Source organism: Pelobates fuscus, chromosome 6, assembly GCF_036172605.1.
Source record: "Pelobates fuscus isolate aPelFus1 chromosome 6, aPelFus1.pri, whole genome shotgun sequence".
NCBI classification, from domain to species: Eukaryota; Metazoa; Chordata; class Amphibia; order Anura; family Pelobatidae; genus Pelobates; species Pelobates fuscus.
The window spans coordinates 185397137-185415585 of NC_086322.1; the positions used below are offsets into that span (position 1 = coordinate 185397137).

Consider the following 18449-nt stretch of genomic DNA (forward strand, 5'->3'; position numbering starts at 1 on the left):
GTTAGAGTTATGATTGCACATTAGCATTATAATAGTCAAGATAAAATGAACTACAGTTCAAAATGTCAGTCATTTTCTGTCTACATCATGCAAGTCTGAAAAGAATTATTTTAGAAATGCTTTATAACCTTTCTCTGAGCGTTGTATTGACTCGGTTATTTACACCTATCGCATGCATTTCTTTGGAGAGGTTACATTTTAGTGCATATGTGCATGATTTGCAGTGTGTCCTTGCATTGTGTGATGGTGAATCTTAAACAATATCTTTCTTGCACGTTCAACACTCTTTGTGCTGATTGGTTGCTCCGTGACTACAGACATTTTGTATAGCTGGCTGTGCAGGGTCAATAGCTAACAACTATTTATAATCAGAAGGGTTTTAAAATTTTTGTTCCAACATGGCTTCCTCTGAAACCTGGATGAAGCTCTTTTCTCTTTAATCTGGCATTTTGTGGATAGAAAAAGTATGGTCCGGATTCAAGCACCCATCCTGACCTGACGATAACCAGCTTTTTTGTCAACCAACAAATCTTTAAATGTAGGTGTGAACTTTTGAACAGACCATAGATGAAGCAACAAAAAATGGCTATAACTTTATTCAAGGAGGTCAAATCTATTCAACCTTTTTTTCAGAAAACAGATAGTTTTGTCTATAAGGAATTATTACTTAAACAAATGTTACTCTGGTTAGTAGTCCTGGGTGTAAAAAATAATTGTGTTTATTTATTTATTTACTTATTTATTTATTACTGCACCAAGCGATTTCCGCAGCACCGTACAATTAGTGGAGAACTAACAATATACACAGACAAATATAAGAGGTAGAGAGAGCCCTGCCCGTAAACTGATAACTAGCCATTCAAGCTCTTTTATACAAAGTGCTTAGCTAGATAGCTTACAATCTAAAGGATACTGTGGGGATTTGAGACAAAAGGTAGCAGGGGAAATTTGGAGGTGATGGCTAAAAGAGTTAAGAGCAGCTACTGGTAAAATGTAAAGGGAATGAAGAGGTAATTGAGTGAGAATCTCAAACAGCTGGAGGAGCATGCTATATATTATGGGGGAACCTGGGTGGGCGGGAAGTGGTGATAAAAAAAATAAAATAAAAAAAATGCAGAGCATCACAATCGCTGTTCCTATGAGTGAGTATGAGTGTGAGATGAGGCCTTGGCGTTGTGGGAGTTACTGCAGGATGTTAATGCAGAGCATCACAATCGCTGTTCCTATGAGTGAGTATTAGTGTGAGATGAGGCCTTGGCGTTGTGGGAGTTACTGCAGGATGTTAATACAGAGCATCACAATCGCTGTTCCTATGAGTTAGTATTAGTGTGAGATGAGGCTTTGGCATTGTGGGAGTTACTGCAGGATGTTAATACAGAGCATCACAATCGCTGTTCCTATGAGTGAGTATTAGTGTGAGATGAGGCCTTGGCGTTGTGGGAGTTACTGCAGGATGTTAATACAGAGCATCACAATCGCTGTTCCTATGAGTGAGTATGAGTGTGAGATGAGGCCTTGGCATTGTGGGAGTTACTGCAGGATGTTAATGCAGAGCATCACAATCGCTGTCCCTATGAGTGAGTATTAGTGTGAGATGAGGCCTTGGCGTTGTGGGAGTTACTGCAGGATGTTAATACAGAGCATCACAATCGCTGTTCCTATGAGTGAGTATGAGTGTGAGATGAGGCCTTGGCATTGTGGGAGTTACTGCAGGATGTTAATGCAGAGCATCACAATCGCTGTTACTATGAGTGAGTATTAGTGTGAGATGAGGCCTTGGCGTTGTGGGAGTTACTGCAGGATGTTAATGCAGAGCATCACAATCGCTGTTACTATGAGTGAGTATTAGTGTGAGATGAGGCCTTGGCGTTGTGGGAGTTACTGCAGGATGTTAATACAGAGCATCACAATCGCTGTTCCTATGAGTGAGTATTAGTGTGAGATGAGGCCTTGGCATTGTGGGAGTTACTGCAGGATGTTAATACAGAGCATCACAATCGCTGTTGCTATGAGTGAGTATGAGTGTGAGATGAGGCCTTGGCATTGTGGGAGTTACTGCAGGATGTTAATGCAGAGCATCACAATCGCTGTTCCTATGAGTGAGTATGAGTGTGAGATGAGGCCTTGGCGTTGTGGGAGTTACTGCAAGATGTTAATACAGAGCATCACAATCGCTGTTCCTATGAGTGAGTATGAGTGTGAGATGAGGCCTTGGCGTTGTGGGAGTTACTGCAGGATGTTAATGCAGAGCATCACAATCGCTGTTCCTTTGAGTGAGTATGAGTGTGAGATGAGGCCTTGGCGTTAATATATAAATAAGACATATAAAAACTGAATTAAATGTAAAACTTTTTTTTCTTTTGATTAACATATTAAATAGAAAAAAACAAATGTATAGCTATTTGTACACTAGCCCCAGCAAAAGTGGACTAAAACATTTTAAATAAAGTCACTTTTCTAAAGCGATTTATGTGAATTATATTGCAGATTTAACGTGAATTGCTTACAGACCATTTTGATATTAAAGAAGCACTCCAACCACCATTACAGTATGCTGTAATGGTTATGGTGCCAGGAGTGCATTGGCACACTCACAGGGTAAGCAGTCAAACTTCCCCAGGAGAGCCAGAATCTCTCAGCCCTGAGCTTACCAAGAGATGAGCACTCAGCTGGCAGCTCTCCTGGAGCCTGTGACTCTAAATAATTAGACTAATTTAGAAGGGAAATTAGGTATTCCTGGCACCATAACCACTACAGTAAACTTTACTGGTCGTGAAGCTTGGGGTGTTTCTTTAACTGTTCTCTGAAACAGGAGAAAATAACACCTTGTTTTGACTGCTATACCCACTCACCTAAGGTTATATAGTGAATAAGACCACTCCATGATATCAACCAGTGAGCAATAAACAATGAGTTGTTATGCCTCATAAACTTACTGACCTACAGTGACTTACTGCATGTGTTTTCAAAAAGTATTTATTTCCTGCTAGAGCCGTTGACCTGTGTTATGCTGCGTACGTGTAGCTGCTTTTTGGTATCAATTATAAATAAAAGGCTCACAGACATTCGTGTATTTAGCTACAACCATACCTAACGAACTATATCCAGAGCATAAAGATGCTTGGCAAGAGAAACAAGCTGGAGGCTGAATAAATGTGATTCTATGATCTTCTTCCCCCAGGTATTTAGGAAGCTCAAGCTGTGAACAACAGGCAATCAAGACAGGTAATTCTGCCTATTTAAATCTCTTTGGCATTTTGAACTTTTGAAAATACCACATTTTTTTTTATATGTTTAACACTGTATTAATTCATGAAACCATAAATTCTACACTCTGGGTGCCCGTGCATATGTGCTGGCAACTAGGCCTCTGGGATTATGCAACAACAAATACCTGTCCCAAATTGTGTAGGAAAATAATATAAGCATTAAAGGAAAACATGCATTTTTTTATTAGAATTAAAACTGAAAGATTACATGTATTGTATTCTCTCTGTGTACTATTTTGTAATGCATATAAGTATGACTTTTAAGGATATACCATGGCTTACCCTACTCAGAGGGCAATGCAATCCCCCTTTGGTCAGAATCAAAACATATACTGATCAGCAACAATATTTAAAACCACCGGCCTAATATCGTGTAGATCCCCCTCGTGCTGCTAAAACAGTTCTGATGATTTGAGGCATGGACTCCACAAGAACTCAGCATGTGTCCTGTGGTATCTGGCACCAAAACATTAACAGCAGATACTTTAAGTCCTGAAAGTTGTGTGGTGAGGTCGCAATGGATCAGATTTATGACAGCATATCCCACAGCTGCACAAGCTGGAATTTGGAGGCCAAGACAAAACCTTGAACTCTTTGTCTTGTTCCTCAAACCATTCTTGAACAATTTTTGCAGTGTGTCAGAGTGCATCATACTGCTAAAAGAGGACACTGCCATCATGGAACACAGTTCCCACCAATGGGTGTACATGGTCTGCAACAATCTCTAGGTAGCTAGTACATGCCAAAGTACCATCCACATGAAGGTCATGACCCAAGGCTTCACAGCAGAATATTGTCCAGATCATAACTGCTATATTATCACAGTGAATCCTGTTGCCATCTCTTCCCCAGGTAAACAACCCACATTCCCCCTGACCATCCAAGAAAATTGGATTCACCAGACCAGGCAACCTTATTCCATTGCTCCATAGTCCAGTTCTGACGCTCACGTCCCCACTGAAGGCACTTTGGTGGTGAATAGTGGTCATCATGGGCACTATGAATTGTCTGTAGCTATGCAGCCCCATATGCAGCAAATTGTGATGCACTGTGTGTTCTGACACCTTTCCATCATGGCCAGTATTACGTTTTTTAATAAATGTAAATGCTCCCCACATGCATCAATGAGCATTGGGTGCCCATGTCCCAGATGCCAGTTTACCAGTAGTCTTTCCTTACACCACTTTTGGTAGGTACTAACCATTGCATTCTTGTCATTTTGGAGATGCTCTAACCCAGTTGTCTAACCCTTACTATTTGGCCCTTGTCAAAGTCACTCAGATCTTTTCGCTTGCCCATTTTTCCTGCTTCCAACACATTAGATTGAAGAACTGACTGTTTACTTGCTGAATAATATATCTCACACCTTGAAAGCTGCCATTTTAATGATATAATCAGCATTATTCACTTCACCAGTCAGTGGTTTTAATGTTGTGGCTGATCAGTGTACTGTGTCTGTCAAGTACACGTAAGCTGTCCTAATGAAATTGAATGTGTGTACGTTTTTGATATACCCAGCACAAGTGACTGATACCACAATCTATGAAGGTGCACTAGTCCTAGTTAATTGCATCATCTTTGGATGGATGAGTAGTATTTTTGACCAAAGAGGGCTTAAAGATGCCTACCCCCATTGGGTAAAGGTAAGCCAGGACAAGCACTTAAGAGTTGATTACAAATTTGCATGCGTTACAAAATTACAAACACACAGGAAAAGTGGCCTTCAATGTTTGGAATCTTCAAATTTTGATAGTGATATACAATGGCGACAAGTGAGCTAGAGGGAATGTATATGAATAAAAAACAAAAATACCGTCACTCAGAATTCCAGACACAACTGTGAGATAATGCTCAGGATCTTGGTCAGTAAAAAAGATATTAGAGCCTCTGGTTAAAGGAAACATTTCATAAAATCCATCCAAGCTTGGCACTCCACAAAGCAGAATCACCACGTGATATGAGGGTTGTAGGATCTGAGTTAAAAGTGTAATTTGCTTTTCAGTTAAGGATGTCAGAAGAACATTTGTTAGCACCACTAATTTGCATTGATGGCTAGCAAAAGTAAGAGCTTCAAGCATCTCATCAGAATCTGAGTTCAGATTGTGAAGTATGAGGCCAATGGACTGTACATTTAATGTAAGTAAATCTTTCATATACATGGCCCATTCATTCCCATTGTCTTCATAAAGTATCACAAGATCTTTTGTGTATCCTGAAAAAAGATAAAATTAAGAGGTCAAAGTTGACAGGAATTTACATTTTATTTTTGTTTTAGCATATTATATTGGAAGTTCAAGGCATACGTAAATGTGTTTGTCCAGAACAAATGTTACTACATCATCATAAAATAAAATACAATGCATTCTTGTCATCTACAGTTTATGTAATATGTAAATAATGTAACATATTCCAGTTTATATTCAATGTCAGTCCACTACATAAAATGTCTAAAATTCTTAAATATAAATTATGAAAACAAAAACACAGCAAACTCCGACAATAAAATATATGACAAAAAATGCTTAATACCCAAGACTCCTAAAGGGACACTCTATATATATATATATATATATATTTTTAATGTATAATTTTTTTATTGTTAATATTTTATGCATATATATATATATATATATAATATTGGGATACAGAAGAGAGAAGTGGGAAAAAGGGAACAGTACATAATTTAGTCTATAATTACACACTATTAAAAACAATATTATTCACATAACAGTATGCATTAATTCATGTAAGACAATTGATTACAACAATATATTTCAAATTCTTTTCCTTTCTCTATTTTTTTTTAAATCAATATTCATTTGCTTAAAGTTAAGAGAAACCACTGAAAACTATCACTTCTTCTCGGTCCAAATCAAAAGAGTAATTTACGTTCTTATAAAGGATTGTATCAGGGAGGGGTGGGGAATGGGGGATAGAACAACAGCCTATTGAGCTAAATCCCTTATGAGTCCAGCTCTCATTATAGTCTTTAAACGTTAGGAAAAGAATAAAGGGGAGAAAAATATAATAACACCTTAAACATAACTATCTCTTATTTCTAACCATTTATTCCACCTTTTTTTGTATAAAGTTTCCTGTCCTTTCAAACGACCAGCCATCAATTCAAAAGTACATGAGGAGTCTAGTCTTATCATTATCTCTGACAATAAAGAAGTCTGTATTTTTTTCCAGCTTTATGCAATAGCCGTTTTAGTTGCTATCAAACTGTGAATAATAATATAAATAACCTCTTCTGGGAGCGGTATAGAAAACATATGTAATAAAAAACATTCGGGTTGGGTAGGTATCACTGCTTTCAAATCATTTTGAAAAAACCTTTCCAATTCTTTCCAAAGCTTAGCAATACCTGGACATAACCAAAAGATATGATATAGAGTGCCCTTCTGTTTAAGGCAGCGTCAACATAAATTTGATGCCCCTGCGTATATATGAGCTATCCTATTTGGCACCAGGTACCAATGCATATTCAATTTACAGTATGATTCCCAGTGTTGCAAATTACATGATGCCTTTTTGGTTAGCTTTATTGCCTGATGCCATTTGGATAAAGAAAATTGATAGCCTAAATCTAAATCTAACTCCCATTTCTGCATATATATATAGGTTTTGCTTCATTCCCTATATTCATAATATTATTATAAGATAATGATAAAGTTTTAATAATCGGTAATTTACCCATACATTTGTATATCTTCTATTTTTTTATTAAATCCATGAAGTATATTCCTAATGCGTAGGTAGGAAAACAACTCTCTCGGAGGTATGGAATAATCTTTAAGTATTTCAGGGAATTGCTTAATGCCTATAGTATTATTAAAAAAAAAAAAAAAAACGTGTGACATCATGATTTAACCAGGTGTCCACTCGTAAGTCTGATGTGAAGGCAGTAATAATCTGCTGCATATAGCAAAACCTTATCATCTGCAATTTTGTGGATTATTTGTTTCCAAATTTGAAGTAATGTTTTGGTAACTGGTAGCATATCATTTTTCTTCCCTATTTTTATTTTACCTGGCCACAAGGCTTGTGGTAATGTGCCTTGATGCATGCAAGCATTTTCTAATGCTAACCACAAAGGGGAAGGTATTCGTTCTAATACTGATATGCCTCGTGCTAGTATTGAGGCTTTATAATACATTTTAACATTCGGAATACCAAGGCCACCTTTCTCATATGGAAGCCACAGTAAGTTCTGCTTTACTCGGGGAGGTTTCCTTTTCCAAATGTGTGCATTTATTAAAATTTGAAATTTACTTAATATTGTTTTTGGTATAGCAATTGGGAGAGTACGGAAGAGGTACAAAATATGTGGTAAAACCATCAGTTTTATAGTGTGTATTCGGCCCAGCCAAGATATGCTTTTGGCTTCCCATTATCTCAATTGTAGCTCTAATTTAATTATAAGTGGTATATGATTCTCTTTTATAATTAAATTATGTGCGGAAGGAAGTTTAATTCCTAAGTATTGACTTTTTCCGCCAGTCAAAGGGATGAATATTTTGTAATGCGTGTACCACACGCGTTAAAGGGACACTCTAATCACCAAAACAACTTCAGTTTAATTAAGCCGTTTTGGTGTATAGTTCATGCCTCTTCACTTTCACTGCTCAATTCTCTGCCGTTTAGGGGTTAAATCAGCCCTACCCACACCTCACTGCATGTGATTTACACAGTCTTACTAAACACTTCCTGTGAAGAAGTATCTAATGTTTACACTTCCTTTACTTTTCAAATACTGATTAATTTAGAATTCCCTATCTGCTGCTCTGTTAATAGCTTGCTAAACCCGTCACCATTTAAATGGGCTTTAAACCATAGAACGCTGTAACGCCTTAAGCCCCCAGGACCTCGGCGGTACTCACTTCCACCGCGATCCTCTTTGGGAGGACTGCCTGACAGCCAAGGCAGCCATCCCCGGCAAATGAGGTCCTCGGTGGCAATGTGATCGCTCTCAAAGAGCGCTCACATGGCCCCCTATAGCTGGCTGTGGATCTGCCAGCAGGGGGACTGTCTGAAATGTCAGACAGTCCCCCTGCTGGTGGGAAGTATTAAAAAAAATAAAAATACACATGTTAAAATAAATTAAATGCATTTATATATATATATATATATATATATATAAAAGTTATATATTATATATATAATATATACATCATATATATGTAACGTCATACGTAATGTATTTTAATATTAATATAAGTACATATATTAGTATTAAAATACACTTAGAATGATGTTACATATATACAATATATATTTATATATATATATATATATATATATATATATATATATATTATATATATATATATATATATATATATATTATATTTATATATACATGTATAATTACAATAATAAATAAATAAAATAATACAATAAATAAAATATTAAAAAAAAATTAAATACATTATATATACATGTGTAATTTCATTATAACTGTATTTTGTTATTAATGTATATATATTGGTAACAAAATACACTTAGAATGACATTCTATATATATCTATCTATATATAAAATACAAACAACCACACATATATATATATACAGATAAATATATATAATTACATAAATAACTACATAAGTGCACGCGTAGACGTTAAATACATATATATGTATATATATATATTAAAATTCTACATGTATATTTAAGTAACATAATTTATGTGATTTAATTAGTTCAAATTTGATTGACATGCCTGACAACCCAGGCAAAAAGTGCAGAGAATTTGAATTGCAAGCACTATATTTAACCCTGTAACTTTTCAGGACACCATAAAACCTGTACATGGGGGGTATCGTTTTACTTGGGAGACTTTGCTGAACACAAATATTAGTGTTTCAAAATCGTAACTTGTATTACAACAATGATATTTTTAGTAAAAGTAAAGTTTTTTGCCTTTTTACACACACGAACGGCACTTTTACTGACGATATTATAGTTGTAATATGTTTTACTGTTTTAAAACACTTATTTTTGTGTTCAGTGAAGTCTCCCAAGTATAAAAGTACACCACACGTACAGTTTTTATGGTGTTTTGGAAAGTTAGAGAGTCAAATATAAGGCTTGCGTTTAATTTTTTTCACATTGAAATTTGCCAGATTGGTTATGTTGCCTTTTGAGAGCGTATGGTAGCCCAGGAATGAGAATTACCCCCATGATGGCATACCATTTGCAAAAGTAGACAACTCAAGGTATTGCAAGTGGGGTATGTCCAGTCTTTCTTAGTAGCCACTTAGTCACAAACACTGGCCAAATATTTGTTTTTTGCTTTTTTCACACAAAAAATAAATATGAATGCTAACTTTGGCCAGTGTTTGTGACTAAATGGCTACTACAAAAGACTGAACATGCCCCACTTGCAATACCTTGGGTAGTCTACTTTTGCAAACGGTATGCCATCATGGGGGTAATTCTCATTCCTGGGCTACCACACGGTCTCAAAGGTAACATAACCGATCTGGATAATTTCAAAGTGAAAAAACTGAAAAATGGAATGTGCTATATTTACTTTCCAAAACACAGTAAAAACTGTTAATGGGGGCTACTGTTGTACTCGTGAGACTTTGTTGAATCCAAATGTGTGCTTTTTTTTGCAGTAAAAGCTAACAGTATTATGACATTTACAGCTAAAATGTGAGGCGGAATTTCTCACAGTTTTTTTTATTTTATTCATAATAAATTATGTTTCATATACAAATATTTGATATAAAATGAAAGCCCTTTTTCTCCTGAACAAACTGATATATAATAAGTGTGGGTGCATATAATATGAAAGAGGTGAATTACAGTTGAACAGACATATAGCGCAAATTCCAGTTTTTGTTTACATTTTGTTTTGATCAGAACGTGTACTATTGACTCCGTCCTGAAGGGTTAATCTTTGTGACACTTAAATACAATTTGCATAATAATTTGGAACAGGGTGTACACTGTTGGCTCATTACACTGTCAATGTTAATAACGTTTTTTTTATCAGTATTTTTTATGTTGTTTAGGTGGTCATAGAAAGATGATTATATTTTTAATTATATTGTTTCAATCCAATAAGCATAAAAAGTGCTTTCAAGATTACTATATTAAACATCAGTACCTAGTACATCCTCGCAGTCCTTCTTACTTACCCAATCACCACAATTCCCTGTTGACGATTGGTGTTGTCTGACAGCCCCCCTTAGCAAATTAGGCCTCCAAGGGCCATGTGATCGCTCTGAAAGAGCAGTCACATGGCCGCAATAGGCGTCCATCGTGCTGCCTGCAGGGGGACTGCCTGAATTGACAGGCAGTCTCCCTGCATCTGTAAAATAAAAAAAAATAAGGTTAAACATTTTTTTTTAAATATGCATATATATATGAGATATATACATATATTATATCTATATATAATATGTGTATATAGTTTATATATAATATCATACTAAGTGTATTTTTATATTAATATAATAATAACAAACTATTGTTACTATTACCCAATTTAATGGTACTCTTTTTATCTAGCCCCGTATATTTGCATATATTAATATAAAAAGACACTTAGAATTAAATTACACACACACACACACACACACATATATATATATATATATATATATATATATATATATATATATATATATATAAAATATAAATAATAAGTAAATTCAAATACAGTCAAAATTTTTTTAAAATAATAAAATATATTTCTTAAAAATGATATATATATATATATATATATGTGTGTGTGTGTGTGTGTGTGTGTATTTTTAGTCTAACTGTATTTTGATATTAATATATATATATATATATATATATATATATATATATATATATATGTATATTATAAAAAGAAGAATTAAGAAATCCTAAACTTACCAGGAGATAGCTAGTGAAGAATGCAGAAAGATGAATAATTGTAGTCACTAAATTCAGTGATATATAATGCAACTATTGAAAAAGTAGTGTATATAACATATAGATATTTATATATCAGACCTACAATAGGTAATGTCAGGAAAAGTGCTGCCCCTAACTAAAGCTTATGTTACTTTATAACAAATGTGTCTAACCAGATAGCTGATACATAGTTGCAAAGAGATACTTTCAAGACTGTTTTTGCTACTATTAACTTTTATGGATTGTAACTCAATTGAATTTGAATTTCATTACTTTGAGCATCATTTGGATGTGATATTCCATCAGCGGTTTTTCCTTTTTCTCAGCTTTTCTGTTCTCATTTTAATTATTTCATTTTTGGCTTGATGCACCACTTAGTTCATGTGCCTCACTTTTTCAATTAGGGGCAGCACTTTTCCTGACATTACCTATTGTGGGTCTGCAATGAACCCAACTGATGGACTAAGCAATGAACCCAACTGATGGACTCCGTCCCCCGTCGCCCCCTATGGACCAGTGGGGGCTATCCCTGTCCCAGGGGAACATCCTCATGCTCCGTGGCAGAGATCAATGGAGACCTACTGCCCCTAAAATGGCGGGAATCACTTATGAGCCCACCAAGATCACACAGCCACGTTCTATTACCCAACCGCTAGATGACATTTTTGCTGCCTTTTGGCACCGCATAGAGGAGCGGCAGAGGGGCACTCCCATGGCTCCCCAACAATCTGTATCTGCTGTTAAACGTGTTAGGGTTCCTGCTGTGTGCTAAAGAGGGATACGCCAGGCAATCGGGTCCTAAGGAGAAGGCCCACTGCAATGGAGGCTGCCATGCGGAGTGCTTCAGCAGCAAGGGGGACTGTGGATGCAGGAACCTACCATGCCAGGGACTATCTAACTGCCCGTAATTCTTCACTCATCTGCACTGGCGGCAGCAGCGAGCCAATGTGGCCAAGACCCCAGCATGAGATTCTACTTGCCTTACTGGACACTGCCAGGATCCTGACCTTAGAGGCCTACTACGCACGGTTCCAGCGGCTCTGCAGAGCAGGCATCGGGTGACCTCCCATGAGCAATGGGGGCTTTCCCTGACATGTCCCTGAGCTATTAAGCCTGTCTGATCTATGATGCCTGCTGTATCAACCTTATGTCTTTGATTACCTTTTTAAATTAAAGTACAGCATAGTGATGTATTTGTTCTCAGTGGAAAAATTACTCATCTGTGTTAACCTAGCTTGTTTAGCAAAATTTGTGCTATTTACCATACATGCCTAGAATTATCCTTGTGCCATTTTTGTTTGTTAGCACTTAAACATGTCTGACATATATGATTACCCAACTTAACACTAAAAAAAAATGTGCAGCTTTTCCTGATACTATTTCCTGTGCGATATTTCCTGTGCGATGTATTTTAGAATGTATTTACTGGCGTTGTTTTTGCACCATGTATCACTGTCACTACATATCAGTCTCATTGCGCATTAAAAATAATGAATAAATAAAACAAATAAAAATAATAAGTAATATATGATGTACTTTCAGATAAACAGAAACCATGACAGGGAAATGAACTAAGAACAACCAGGAAGTTAAATACCCTACACTGTGTAGTGATTGGTTACATGATAGTGTGATGTCATGAAGAAAGGACATGTCATAAAAAGGCACCATATCTCTTTAAATGTATAGAAAGGGTCATTTGTCGACATGGTGCTCCGGATTTAGGGAATCCAGATGACCTGCCAATAAGCCTAAATTCATAGTAATTCAAATGTATTTGAAACCAAATGCACCAGTCTACGCTATATATTTACATATACATGCATACCTTTATAGTTCACATTTCTTTAGATTTTTGTAATACTGTTATATAAAAAAAAAATACATCTGGGAAACAGAATAGACAAACAGAATAATAAATGTGCTTCTGACAGCTGCAAACGATTGTCAGTAGATCTTCGAGCATCAGCTAAAGCACTCTACTTTATTAAGAAGGAAAGTAGTATTGTATTTCTACCCTATGTGAATTTCAGTAAAATCTAACAGTTTGTTTATAAGATACCCAAAATGGATTTTTAAGCTTGAAGGTTTAATGCTGGGTTTTGTAAAAAAAAACAAAAAAAAAAACCTTCTATCTACAGTTTTACTGTATTGTATTACTTTGTATTTGTGTTACACTGTGTACAAAATTCATGTTCTTAAAAAGAATAGCCAGTTGCATTTATTCAAGATTTTCTGCTTACCACAAACACGTACGTTATGCTTTAATTTTTTTAAATCTTATTTTTTTAATATATATATTTATTATATATAGTCATGGGAAATAGAAAGTACACCTTCTTTGAATTCTATATGTAACAAACACTGATATTTTGTATGCCCGTTCGTTTGGCTCCTCCCAAACTGCTAGGTACTTAGTGATTATTTAAAAGGGGAGAGAGTAACAAAAGGGGGCACCAACCAGAAAAAGGGAATCCCTCAAGACCCTTAATAAAACAGGATCGATAATAAAAAGGAGGTAAGGGCTGCGCAAAAGTCTAGTAACAATAAGTAATTAATAAGAAACAGACCAAAAAGTCTAGGTGACAGTGCAACAACAGGTAAGGCTGCACCAATAGAGTGAATAGTTAGAAATAAAGTCTCACTAAAATAGCGGGATAAAATAGGGGTGCAATCCACAGGAGTTGATCTGTCTGGATGGCAAAATATTCAAATAAAGTCTCACTAATAAAGCAGGAAAAAATAAGGGTACAATCCTCAAGAGTTGATCCGTCCGGATGGTTTAAAATATCTGTATATGTGGAGAGATAAAGGGGAGATACGAAAACAGCCAATAGTGCAATACGCCAAGATCCAAGGATTAAATGGATGAAAAAGAAGGTAGTAAAATCACATTTACAAGAGCTATAACCAGCTCTGGAGTGAAAGCCGTACAGCGGATATAATGGAGACGTGCATCCTTCAATACAATCTGGGTATCCAAGGCTCCAAGATATGATAAAAAGACAACAATAGTGCTCTCAATATGTAAAAATGAGATATAAAATAGATAAAATTATACTCACAAGTGTAGAGCAGAAAGCACTGCTCTATTGGTAAAGTGTTGGTGGAATAATCCCCACCTTGGATTTCTTTGAGTGCAGGACCAGATAAAAATGCCAGGAAGAATAACAAATAACAAAGTGCATATAAAACACAATAAAAAGAGAATTGGTACAGCTTAGGTAACCAAAAGACTTTTATTGAAATACACAATTTAAAACCATTAACGCGTTCCACCTATCAAGGAAATGGAATAGAACATCATACCTGGGTATAAATAGGAGTTTAAATAGGAATATGCTTAATTAAAATTGGCTCCAAAATTTGGGTCAGCCAATCAAAGTACATGTTACAAAAAAGTAATAAAACATAATAAAATAAGATTTAACCAATATAAATAAAATAAGTGGATGAATATAAGCATAGTGATATGATTTAATGTTTAAAACGAGGGTTCTATGGTAAGAATTGAGTGATAGTAAAAAATCACGTGACCGCCGTGATTATAGCTTAGCCTCATGGGAAATGTGAGGAGTAAAGGGCCGAAAGGAGACGCATTCAAGCGTCATGTAGAGGGGTGAATGATGGGAAGGGTAGTTTTACCGTCGGCGTGCGTTAGGCTTAAGCCGATGTGAGTGTGTGTGGGAGTGACGGCGGTACATAATACTCGTGCCGTCTGAGTTAGGTTTTTAAGCCATATTGGAAGGGGAACAAGGTAAAGATTACTGTGGCCATATTAGGAGGGGAAAAGTATTAAAGTAACGGCAGTAAGGGAAGACATGGGGGAGGGGTAATTGGAATCATATTTGAATAAACAAAGATGGAAATACATAATAAATGCAGAATGAAATACTGAATAAAAAAAACTGAATAAAAAATAGAGAACATGGAATTTCAATAGAATAAAAAAGAAATTTAGGTATCTATATACATATTTACAGGAAATTGAACAAGTCAAAGTCAGCATTTAAACCTTGGGGTATAAGAGTCTGTAATTTATAAACCCATTACATTTCTGTTTTTCCTAAAATGTTTTTTATATCACCACCCCTCCAGGGTAAAGTACATTTTTTAATACTTATACATTTTAACATTTTAGGATCTTTATTATGGTTAATAAAATGTTTGGATACTGAATGATTTAGATATCCATTTTGAATGTTTCTGCAATGTTCACTTAATTTAATTTTTAAGCACCTTGTGGTTATTCCAACATATTGGAAGCCACATGGGCATTCAAGCAGATAAATGACATTTCTTGTATTGCATTTAATAAATTAATTGTCCTAGATTTGCATTTATAGAAACCTTTCACTTGGGGGAAGAAGGATACAGTGTTTTTATGTATAATTTCCTGAGTAAAATTAGTGGTTAAAATTGATCAAAATTGGGAGCTCCTTTAAAGACTATATTTCGGTTTTCAGATAGGATTTTGCTAAGTTTGTCATCATGTCTTAGGCTATGTCAATATTTTTGTATTATCTTTTTAATTGTACCACTTTTGTTATTATAATTAAACGTAATAGGGAGAGATATAGATTTGTAATAACAAATAAACCGTGCTTTTAGGCGCTTTGAATATAATGTAGTGAAGAACCTAGTTCCACTGAGCAGCTCACACACGTGTAGGTACCTCCAAACCTTAACACAATAGCATGCGAAGAAAAGTGGGGTAATGAGAGTGAAACAGAAAGGTCACATCAAACAGAACCCAGTGGAGCGCTAATTCAATAGTTTAAACTCACCCTTTGAAAAAAGGGGTATGCCAAACGAGAATATCTAGAGGAAAAAATATAAAGTGGGAACAATGGTGCAGTATATCTGAACTGGATGTTCTTTAAACAGAGCTGTATATATAACAAACTCACATGGTTTAGAGCCAAGCAAAGATAGGCTCAGGTCATAAGCGCAGGGGTATTTTAAAGCAAATACCAGACTTCTTCAATAGTTGAATGATGGTCCTCAGAGAAAGGGAGAGAAAAGGGAACAATGGACCAAAGTCCTAGTGTATTACCCTCACCCAATATATCAGAAAATCAAATACAGGTACTTGCTCACCTTTAAGAGAGCCAATGCAAACTGGGCTCTCAGTGTGATGGGTGTAGTGCCTTTAAGAGGGCACTGCTCTTCTTTGTAAAGCAGGAAAATGGATGCAGGACGTAGGCTCATATAGACAGTAAAAAATTTATTGAAGTAAAACACTTACATAAAGTAAAAGATAAAAAGTCCCATAAAATAATGGTGAGTCCTCGTCCGAGACGCGTTTCGCCTTATAGAAAGGCTTTTTCAATCGGTGTCCTGCTTGTAAAATCCCGCCGGTTTAAATAGCCCAAAAGCCTTTCTCATTGGTGCTTGTCGCCTTCCGAATCAGCCAATGGAGGGAGGGGTGTGTCCATCATCTGTTATGCATGTCCGTAATTGCGGAAGTGACGTATCGTACTTGCCGCAACGTCACTTCCGTTTTTCCCATAGCCGCCATTTTGCTCATTGGCAATTTGTTTATATCGCATTTATATGCCCATTGTTCATTATATGGTGCGAATATAAAGGCAACGAAAGGAAAAGAAAGGGGGAGTCAGACATAATATGTAAACTTCATGGACATTAAAAGTGAATAAAAGGAAAAAGAAGAAAATGGAAATCAGAGGAGAAAAAAGAGTTCATTTCAAGATATGTCCCAAACAGAGATGTATATTTGCATACCTTCAAGCTACAGTGTTTTCTATATAGGGCATTTTGCCTTATATAAGATACATAGATATATCTGGGTATAGTCATTAACGTTTCTTCCCTTAAAGGGATATACATCAAATCATTATTTTTACAAAATCTGAAATTAAACTCGAATTTTTATGATCCATATATGGACATTAACCTCATCAGCCCTGTGGGTAGGGTACATGAGTATAAGAATTGGTATAAGAATTAGTCTTTAATATAATAGTTGTTTTTAAAGGGGTGCATAACCAGTTTGTTACACAAATGGAATGAATCACATATATTCTGTTTGTTCACAGTGGGAGACATGCGCAAAGGCTGAGAGGAAAATGGATAAAATAAAAATAAATATAAGAATAAAGTTATAAAAAATGGCAAAGTTCGAAATCATAATTGAGACCTCTAGGATGTAGAGTGTCCAATTGAAAAATCCATTTCATCTCAGCCTTGCCCATTTTTTTCACTAAATCGTCTCCCCTCCAATCTGTAATAACTTTTTGAATGCCCATAAATGACATACCTTTAGGATCGCTATTATGTACATCTTTAAAATGGAGTGATACATAATGTATAATGTATCACTCCATTTTAAAGATGTACATAATAGCGATCCTAAAGGTATGTCATTTATGGGCATTCAAAAAGTTATTACAGATTGGAGGGGAGACGATTTAGTGAAAAAAATGGGCAAGGCTGAGATGAAATGGATTTTTCAATTGGACACTCTACATCCTAGAGGTCTCAATTATGATTTCGAACTTTGCCATTTTTTATAACTTTATTCTTATATTTATTTTTATTTTATCCATTTTCCTCTCAGCCTTTGCGCATGTCTCCCACTGTGAACAAACAGAATATATGTGATTCATTCCATTTGTGTAACAAACTGGTTATGCACCCCTTTAAAAACAACTATTATATTAAAGACTAATTCTTATACCAATTCTTATACTCATGTACCCTACCCACAGGGCTGATGAGGTTAATGTCCATATATGGATCATAAAAATTCGAGTTTAATTTCAGATTTTGTAAAAATAATGATTTGATGTATATCCCTTTAAGGGAAGAAACGTTAATGACTATACCCAGATATATCTATGTATCTTATATAAGGCAAAATGCCCTATATAGAAAACACTGTAGCTTGAAGGTATGCAAATATACATCTCTGTTTGGGACATATCTTGAAATGAACTCTTTTTTCTCCTCTGATTTCCATTTTCTTCTTTTTCCTTTTATTCACTTTTAATGTCCATGAAGTTTACATATTATGTCTGACTCCCCCTTTCTTTTCCTTTCGTTGCCTTTATATTCGCACCATATAATGAACAATGGGCATATAAATGCGATATAAACAAATTGCCAATGAGCAAAATGGCGGCTATGGGAAAAACGGAAGTGACGTTGCGGCAAGTACGATACGTCACTTCCGCAATTACGGACATGCATAACAGATGATGAACACACCCCTCCCTCCATTGGCTGATTCGGAAGGCGACAAGCACCAATGAGAAAGGCTT

General features: G+C 35.7%; 1 protein-coding gene across 1 annotated transcript in view; it reads right to left on the minus strand.

Annotated features, from left to right (window-relative positions):
• Positions 1-4996: 4996 nt before the first annotated feature.
• LOC134614601 (B-cell scaffold protein with ankyrin repeats-like) overlaps positions 4997-18449 on the minus strand; it is a 145116-nt gene continuing 131663 nt past the window's right edge. The window contains exon 2 of the mRNA XM_063458578.1: positions 4997-5481. Coding sequence (XP_063314648.1) covers positions 5009-5481 — 473 coding nt within the window. The 3' untranslated portion in view covers positions 4997-5008. The remainder of the gene's footprint in view (positions 5482-18449) is intronic.